The sequence below is a fragment of the Xiphophorus hellerii genome, chromosome 16, assembly GCF_003331165.1.
Source record: "Xiphophorus hellerii strain 12219 chromosome 16, Xiphophorus_hellerii-4.1, whole genome shotgun sequence".
NCBI classification, from domain to species: domain Eukaryota; kingdom Metazoa; phylum Chordata; class Actinopteri; order Cyprinodontiformes; family Poeciliidae; genus Xiphophorus; species Xiphophorus hellerii.
The window spans coordinates 23356684-23366204 of NC_045687.1; the positions used below are offsets into that span (position 1 = coordinate 23356684).

Genomic DNA, 9521 nt, shown 5'->3' on the forward strand with positions numbered 1-9521 from the left:
ATTATGGAGATGTTTTATATATGAATGCTTCGACCAAATGTCTTCAATCATTAAATACTGTGTATCATTTCGCTGTAAGGTTTATAACCGGTAGTAGACGTCTGACACATCATTGTGATTTGTACGCAAAAGCTGAATGGCTCCTTTAAGTGAACGGAGAAACAATCATTTAATGATCCTGATGTATAAATCTTTACTCGGTCTAACCCCAGCATATTTATCCACTCTCCTACATAGAACTGTCCGTTTTCGTTCTCTTCGCTCCAATAACATTATTCTTCTGCATGTCCCACGCTTTGAACTGAAAAAGGGAAGCAGGACATTCAGTGTGTTTTGCCCCCACAGCGTGGAATCAGTTGCAGTCTGAACTTAAGATGTCGGAAATGATTTCACTGGACTTATTTCGAGCAGTTCTTAAAGATAGGCAACAAGACTCTATGAAACAGTGTCATTGTTTTTCAATTGTTTTTATTGTTTTATACTTGTGCATATGTATTAATTGTTTTTATCTTGTAACCAGGTTGCTATGTATTGCAAATGTTTTGCTCAGGTCCCTCTTGAAAATGAGATCTAGATCTCAACGGGGTTTACCTGATTAAATAAAGGAATACAAACCAATTAAATTCAGGCACTTGTGTGGTGCGTTCAGAGCCCACAGGGCATACTGCCACACGAGTATCGCGTTGTCCAGGAGATGGCCTCGGTCATCCAGCGAGCCAAAGACTTACAAGATGGCGAGTTCAAATACAAATCGCGCCAGAAACGGTCGACGCGTCTCCCGTTTTTGTTTGTTTTGTTTTTTTTAATTTGGTTTCTCCGTCTCCCTCCAGAATTGAACCAGGCCCGCCTGCGCGCCGACAAGCGGAACTCGGAGCAGTCGCAGACCGACCGCGCGTTGAGGGAACTTCGCTCGCAGGTCGACGACCTCACGGAGGCGCTCTCTGCCAAAGACGGCCAGCTCGCGGTCCTGAAAGTCCGACTCGACGAAGCCGATCAGCTGCTGAAGTCTCGCAGTTTTGCACTGGAGGAAACGCAGAAGGAAAAGTCGAGGTGCTGCTTTGGCGCCACCGTTTTAATATCAAACTCGGTTTGATTTCAAATCCTCACCGTGGGGAACTATTTTCTTGATTTTTTCTGTAGAATAATGCAAGATCACACGGAAGGCAGCAGCATGCATTCCCAAGCTCTGGAAAAGATACAGGAGAGGCTGCGGGAGGCGGAGCTCTCTGTCAGGAGGGAACAGGACAGCTACCTGCAGATGCAGGTGAACCTTTTTCGCTTGTTGAGTTTAACGAATAGAAAGAAAGAAAAAAAAACAGCCGACACTAAACAGCGTTCTGGTCTTTGTGAAGAGTGAGTACGCCGACCGACTGGGCAAGCTGGAGGCCGAGCGGCAGACCCTGGCAGAGACGTTGACGGCGGCGGAGCGCCGAGCGGTGGAGGAGAAGGTCAGGGTCGACGACCTCCAGCAGCAAGTGAAAAGTGACAAAGCGGCGGCCGAGTCTGCCAAGCAGGAGCTACAAGACTACAAGCACAAGGCTTCACGCATCCTACAGGTAAGGCTTGGCTTTGACCTGGAACAGGGCCGTGCAGAGACCTGTGGAGGGGCAGGGGCTCAAAGTTAAAAAAGGGCACATTGAACAAGATGTTAAAACTCCGTACAACAACATAGCAACAACCCAAATTAATCAAGAATCTAATTGGATCCTACTATATCATTGTCATCATGCTTGGAAATGCAAAGCAAATCTAGTCTATATTTTCCCCAACAGATATAAAGTTTCTGTTTCTGCTGCTGACAGTCCTGGAGGGCTGAGCTGATCTGAGACTGTAGCTGTTAAACAGACCAGAGGAGAGAAGGTCAAAGGTTATGAAGTTATGAAATAAGCTAATTTGCTGCCATTTTACTAACGAAGCCCTAATAATATCTATTTAACCTCTAGAACAACCTGGCTGCAGACTGATTTATAGGTCCAAAAAAACTCAAAAGGGTTAACTCTATATAATGAAGCCTAGGCGCAAATTCAAACTGGAAGACTCTTTTATCCCCACCGGGACCCGTTAATTGAAGTGACCTGCCCACAATCGTCGACCTATCAACGCTGGACCAAGCCACGTCACGTCCAATCATCGACCAAGTCCCAGCTGATAAGGACCTTCATTCATGGTGTCCTTCGCTCTCCAGCCGAACTCAAGGAACCAAACCCCCTCATCATGGCCTGGGTCCAAGTCAAGTAGTTGCACGGCACTTTTCAACTAGCCAGTCAAATCAATCAATCAAATTCCTATTGTATAGCATGTCGTAAATGGATTAACATAACTGTGCTTTAAGAGCTCAGGGAACCGTCCGATTCACGTTCACCTTGATTGGTTCCTTGTTCTCTCAAGCTGCATCACGTTCAGCGTTACGAAGTAACCGTTAGAGGCCAGTCAGAGCTGTTTGTTCAAGAGACCGGGAGCGGGTCAACGAATAAAAGTAAGTTTTCTCCGCATTCAAGCAGGATTCGTATATCTGTGCAACTTTAATACAGATATGACAATCTAAAGAGTTATTATCATGATAACGTCGTTGCGGTTTATTTGTCGTCTCTTGCTGCCATCTGCTGGTACAAAAAAAAACTTCATAGCGAGTGAAAATAATAGCTTTCATTTTCTCATCTTCTGTATTTCTCGTAGACCACTCTCAGCTCTATTTAATAAATTTCGAACCAGAAATCTCTCCTCTCATCCCTTACCGGATGCTCGTGGTGGCCGTAGTATTTAAAGATCTAACTCAACAAAACTCTTTTTAGCAGCAAGGTGTTTTCAGCGCAGGTGCTTTTATATCATAACAGCTCAAGAACCAAGGTCATGCATAGGGAAGCAACAAACAAAACATGATATCAAGTCAAGTTCCATCATTAACTTTGTAATTGAGCATGTTTCTAATCCATTCTAAACAGGCGGGTTTTAGTCCAGATTAATCAAAGTCGCGTTTCAGCTGTTTTAAGGTCTCCCGGGAGTTGATCCCATCCGCGGGGTTTAGATGCTGAATGCTGCCTCTCTTTCTGGTCTGGTCCCGGGGTCGTAGAGCAGGCATTATCGCAATAAGTTCTGGAACAATTTGTCATCCAGCAAAATTTGTTATTGTGACAGGCCTAACAGTGCCTCACATTAATACTCAGAAGTTTTTTGTTTGTTTGTTTTTGTCACTTTCAAACCACAAATCTATTTGCATTTTATTAGAATTGAATCATGACCCCGCCCACCAGGTCCTCTCTACACATTGCTGCTCACAATAGTCACCCCACTGTGGCCTATTTAACAACTTTCTCGCTACGTTTAGCGACTTTTATTTTTGCTTATCAAACTTTTCAGAAAAAATCGGCATCAGCCAAAATCATAATCGGCAGGTCGGGCTCTTTAAAGATCGGCCATCGGCCAGAAAACTGCGAATGGCGCTCCACTAAATTTAATATAGAAAAACCTAAAGTAGTGAATGCCTTATAAATGAGAGACAACAATGGATTCTGAAAAGCATCAATCTGAAAACTGTTACTTGTGGACTTCATGGTTCTGGTTCTTTGTGGAATAGTGACACAATCAAAGCGTGTTCAAGTGCTTAAATGGCCTAGTCAAAGCCAGGGACTAAATCTAATTGCGAAACTGAAAAGACTGGAAACTCAGTGTTTGCCTGTGCTCTCTATCCAATCTATCTGAGCTTGAACTATTACTTATTAGACTTGTAGTGAAAGGTGAACATGTTTGCTACCTGCAAATTATTAACTTACGGTGCTAAATACTAACGCATGCCACACTTTCCAGATTTTAATATGTAAAAATAAATAAATAAAAAGTGTTTCGCTCAAGAATTTTGTCTGCTTTGTTAGTCAGTCACATGAAATCATAATAAAATACCCTGAGGTTCGTGGCCGTAACATGACTACTGGACAAAGTTCTACAAATGCGTCGGAGCGTCTCTCCGCTTCCATTGAGGTTCCTCTGAACCGTTCTTCATTCTGTTTGTGTTGTTTTGTGAAGTCCAAAGAAAAGCTAATAAGCAGCTTGAAGGGGGGCTCGGGTCTGGACGTGGGCGACAGCGGCGGGACCGTGGCCTTGGAGATGGAGGAACTCCGTCATGAAAAGGAGCTGCAGAGGGAAGAGATTCAAAAGCTGCAGGGGCAAGTCGGCACGCTGCGGGCGGAAATACAGGCGAGTTCTTGCATCTGGCAACAAGAAAGGCTGACAAATCACGGTGCCTTTGCCTAACGCACGGTCGTTCCTTATAGGATTTGGAGAACCAGGCGCTGGCAGAGGCAGAAACATGGCGGGAGCAGCAGGTCCACCTGCAGGAGCAACAGGCCTTCCAGAACCGGGCCAAGCAGGATTTAGAAGCCGAGGTGGAGCGCCACAAGCTGGTAAAAGGCGGCAGTCGGGTCTAATGTTCGCATCAAAAAACCAAAACGGTATTTGTTTGGGCGGGAAAGTTTCGACTGATTGCTGGTTTACCGGAATGCAGGAGCTGCAGTACCTTGAGGACGAGCACCACCGGGCCAAAGTCAACCTGCAGAGCCGAATCAAAGACCGAGAAGACGAAATCCAGAAACTCAGGAATCGGGTCAGAACCGCTTTAAAGTCACAGAAAGTATTTTTTAAAAAGAACCCCGACAGATTTCAGCCTCGTAAGTGAATGAAGCATGTTTCATTGAAGAACACGCTCCTTCTTCCAATTCACCGGTGTTTCTTTTGAACTCTTTTACTTTATTTATTTATGTATTTTTTTCAGCTGACCAACAAGACTCTGAGCAGCAGCAGCCAGACGGAGCTGGAGAATCGCCTCCACCAGCTGACGGAGACGCTGATCCAGAAGCAGACCATGCTGGAGGCCCTGGGCACGGAGAAAAGCTCGCTGGTCTTCCAGCTGGAGCGTCTGGAGCTGCAGCTGAAGAGCGCGCAGGGAGGCCAAAGCGGGGGCTCGTCCATCAACATGAGCACCCTGGAGGGTCCAGGTTAGACCTTTCTTATTAGTTTTATTTTATTTGTTTTTTTCAGTAACCATAACTCTGACCACTTTTTATTCATATTTAGACATAAAATAGTTCAAATCATTTGTGTTTGTTTTGTTTTTTTCCGGCGGTTAGGAACGCGCCAGAGAAACACACCGGTGCTGTTCAGCGATCAGGACAGTCCAGGTGTGTACGGAAAAGTCCGGAAGGCAGCCAGCACTATCGACCGTTTCAGGTGAGCCCTCATCCTCGTCTTTACACAAGTATTTAAATCCTTCCTCCATTTTGACAACCTTCCTGTTGCCTGGCAGCATAAGACTGGGGATCTTCCTGAGGCGCTACCCTATGGCCAGGCTCTTCGTCATCCTCTACATGGTGAGTGCTCGTTTTAACACCGGGCGTCGGTAAACCTGTCGCAGTGAGCGATAAATCGCGTGATAAATTAAAGTGAGCGCGACCATTTCCATTTGCACAACAGTCGTCAGAGAGATGCTCCCTTTTAATAGCGTTGAAAAGCCGCCATTTTGAGAAATGCTGCAAAAATTTGACCCCCAGTACAAAGTAGTTTGTTTGCGCCACCTGCCACTTTTGCCTGTTTTCCCTGTCTAAGCTGAATGATTGATTCGTAGTTTTTCTTTTTTTTAAATGCAATTTTGGTTAGAGACGTAACAATTAATTAATTAAATTATTGCTGGGTTGTTGTTTTTTTTATTTTATTTTGGATATTTAAGTGGGTATACTTGCAATAATAAGCCATGTTATTATTCATATTATTAGTTGAAAATGGTCTCAAAACAACAACATTGTTGGTTTACCACATGGGATAGTTTATCGTCTGACAATACATTCAAAGTGTTTAATCAGTTTTTGTTTTGTTGTGTTTTTTCTTCAGGCGGTGCTGCATCTGTGGGTCATGATTGTTCTTCTAACTTACACACCGGAAATGCACGGCAGCCCTGACGGAAGATAGAAGGCAACCGGAAATTCCTAGATTTTTCTGTTTCCTGCAACGTAAGGAAGCTGCTGGAAAATGGGCCCTGGGACCTGACTCTCCCTGTTTTGCACACACAATGCTACGAACTGAAGGCATTTGCTGGCTTTTCTTGTTGGTTTCTTGGGCTGATGGCCGAGAGCTGCAATGAGTTTTAACATGAATACAGAGTGGTTATACTGTGTTGGTTTTGTTCTCCACGTTAAACCTTCCTTCTGCTGTACTCTTAAGAGATTGTATGCAACACTATGTAAAAACAAAGGATTTTAATAAATATGCAAGAGGAGAAAATGTTGCATTATTTCTTGGTGGTCCCTAAATTCACCCAAACCAATCGTTCTGGTTGCAGTGCTTTTGCAAAAGCATTCAGTCATTTTCACATTTTGTCTTGTTACAATCGCAAACCTTTTTTTTTTTTTTGCATTTTACTGGAATTTTATGTAACAGATAAATGCAAAGCAGCACTTAAAATGTGAAGTGGACGTATGAAAATGTCAGCGTTTCAGATGGTTGGGAAACAAATACATCATCATCATCAAATGTTAACTGTTAGGTTTATCATTTAGGAAAACTGGAGAAAAAAAAGACTAAAATCAAAAAGATTCATGTACTGCATGGCTTTATGGCTTTTCTTTTTGTTTCATAACTCGGCATGGTGACTTAAAGGTTTGTAGCTTCTGTCTTGGTTCTTTGTTGACCACTGTGTAGCGGTCAACAAACAACCAGACTTAATCACTTTATGATTAAGTCTGGTTGTTTTTTGTTTTGTTTTTTTTTCGGGGGGGGGATTCATATTTCTCAGTCGTTGCAAAAATATTTCAGCCAAACTCTTATTGTAATAGATTATTTTGCCGGTAATGTCCGTCTCATGTCTTCATGCCGGGCAGCTGGACGGTGTTGCTGGTGAAAGCCGTCCTGACTGGCGCCGTCTCTCTCTGCTCACTCCTCCTGTTTGTCGCTCTGGTTCACAGCAACTGAAGAAGCAGCAGGCCGTAAAAAAAAACCTTCCACAGTCTCGGCTCAAACTGGAGGAAAGGTTTTCATAAGTCAGAGTCAGAGCTGTGAAGCTTCAAAGGCGATCGGTGTTGGCTACTTGGAGTTGACCGACTTGATCCACCAACTGGTTCAGCTTCCAGTTCTTCCAGTTTGTTTCACTGGTTATGAGTCCATGAGGAAAAAGAGCGTTCTCTGGGTAACATTTCTACCCAACCCTTCAGTGAATCAGTTGAAGCTAAGGGTCGAAGGTCAACATCAGGAAACTTCTTCAGTGTGACTGGCTTGTGTTTGTTTTTAAGATTTGAATTTTGTATTTATGTAACTACAACTGAATTCACACTAAAAAAACATTTCTTTTAAACCTGTTCTCCAGTTTGTGCTTTGATCAGTTATGAAGTTCTATTAAAAATGTGGACGTTCCTTTAACGCCCACATTTGATTGGCGTTTTCTTCTGTTTTTAACTATAAAAACGAGAAAAATAAAGTTTTACGTCGACTACTGTAGTAGTGTTCAAGTGGGAGCAGAGTTGAGATAGCTCTGAGTAGGAAAAATGATTATGGTTCAAATAAAAAGACTCCAGAAATAACAGATTGAAAGAAGAACATTTTATTCAACTCAAGAGTTACAGCACTGATGAATTTTGTGTTATGGAGCATTAATAATGAAAACAATAACAAATAGAAAACAAATCTGCCTTCTAACTATTTATTCTGACGTTTTGTTTTGGCTCTTGAATAATCAGAATCTCGTCTCCAGCCAGGCACCAGAAACCTCGCTGTCCGCTTCTCGAGTCATTGATGTTTTAATTGACAGGAGAGTCGAGCTAAAGAAACAGAAGAAGAAATTTGAGAAACGCAGAGTCCAACGCACGTCATTAAATGCTGAAACTTTTCTGAAATGTCTCAGCAGCTTCAGTTTCTGCTCACCTACCTGTTACATCCAGAGTAATGGTGCCAGGTGAGGTCCATCTCCCCAGCGGTCGGTCTGCCTTAAACCTGTCACAACGGGGGGGAATTTAATGAGAATTGTTTACTGAACTGTATGTATAAAAGTGTTTTAGCGTTGCTCACTGTAAATAAACTTTTTGCACGTTAAAATTTGTTTATTTTTTTGCTTATATGATCTAACAGGAAGGAAAACCAAGGTTTCAATTCTTGAATAATTAAGAAAATAACTTCAACTATAGAATGGCTGAAAAGTTAAGGTTGTAAAAAATGTATTTAGTACCAGCAGATGGTGTGTAAACCTGGGGCCACTGGATCGTCTACCTTTTTTGGCAGGCAGAGTATTTTCGTTTTAGTCCTCAGTCCTCTCTGTCTTCTCTCGCCTGATTGGTCCAGTGATGCTGGCGAATCATCACATGATCAGACACACATTCCTTAATCTCTGTCTAAATCACGGATTATTGGAAGAGACTTTCTGATCAAAGTCATCATCATGTCCTCACCTTTCCCACAAGCTGTTACAACCAGTAGATCAGCAGGTGGAGCAGGTCTTCTTCTGCTTTAATTGTTGGTCAACTCCAGTCATCACATGAGTTCACAGAGAAATGAAATAAAGAGAGAAGATAAAGTTAAGGAGGAAAATATGCACGGACAGCAGACAGCGACAGTTTCTAACTTTCAGCTCAGCTCTCCGCAGCTATATTTGAAATGATTAGTCATGTTGCGTAGATATAAATGTTCTTACTTTTTTTTCTTATCTTCCTCCACCTGACTGGTGGTGTTGAAGGTGGAGGATTCCAGGCGGCGCTGGTCTTCTGCTTTAATTGTTGGTCAACTCATATCATGTGACATGAGTTGATGTAGAAATGAAATCCAGAGAAAAGACAACAGGGTGAACAAATAGAATACAGGTGGACAGAAGGAAGAACAATTTTGAAATTTGAGCTCAATTTCATCCATATTTAAAATGAAAATAAGTTTCCTTACGTTTTTTTGTCAACTGGGTTCTCTTATCTTCCTCCACCTGACTGGTGGTGTTGAAGGCGGAGGATTACAGGCGGAGGAGATCCAACCTGGGACGATCAGACATCATTGATCTGCAGAATCTGAATCTAACAGATGACTGAATCAGACTTTCTGATCAAGTCATAATCATGACCTCACCATTTATAAAATCTACTAGAACCAGTAGATCAGCAGGTCCTCTGCTCTATTCCTGATCCTCCTTCCATCAACACAAAGCTCTGCTGTTATGAAAGGACTCAGTAAAAAAAAACACACACACAAAACAAAAGTGTCAGTGAGGAGAAAGTACAGCAGGAAATAGGAAATAGATTTGAATATTGACCTCGACGTTCTGTGTGTTGAACATTTTTTGTTGTGTAAAAGTAAATGTTCTTACTTTTTTTGTCAACTGGGTTCTCTTATCTTCCTCCACCTGACTGGTGGTGTTGAAGGTGGAGGATTCCAGGCGGCGCTGGTCTTCTGCTTTAATTGTTGGTCAACTCATATCATGTGACATGAGTTGATGTAGAAATGAAATCCAGAGAAAAGACAACAGGGTTAACAAACAGAATATAGGTGGACAGAAGGAAGAACAATTT

General features: G+C 42.6%; 1 protein-coding gene and 1 long non-coding RNA gene across 2 annotated transcripts; one reads left to right on the forward strand and one right to left on the reverse strand.

Moving 5' to 3' along the window:
* The first annotated feature begins 37 nt into the window (after positions 1–37).
* LOC116735479 (golgin subfamily A member 5-like) lies at positions 38–6267 on the forward strand. The gene is made up of 12 exons (XM_032587402.1): positions 38–61; positions 650–734; positions 831–1050; positions 1141–1264; positions 1353–1556; positions 4021–4191; positions 4269–4397; positions 4499–4597; positions 4766–4988; positions 5121–5220; positions 5297–5360; positions 5878–6267. Exons 1-12 carry the CDS (start codon positions 38–40, stop codon positions 5953–5955), a joined length of 1521 nt encoding a protein of 506 aa, XP_032443293.1. The 3' UTR covers positions 5956–6267.
* A 1296-nt stretch (positions 6268–7563) lies between these two features.
* Positions 7564–7963, reverse strand: LOC116735852 (uncharacterized). The gene is made up of 2 exons (XR_004342447.1): positions 7904–7963; positions 7564–7796 (listed from the first exon to the last, which is right to left on the reverse strand). It is a non-coding gene; the product is annotated as an uncharacterized LOC116735852 (long non-coding RNA).
* Positions 7964–9521: the final 1558 nt, after the last annotated feature.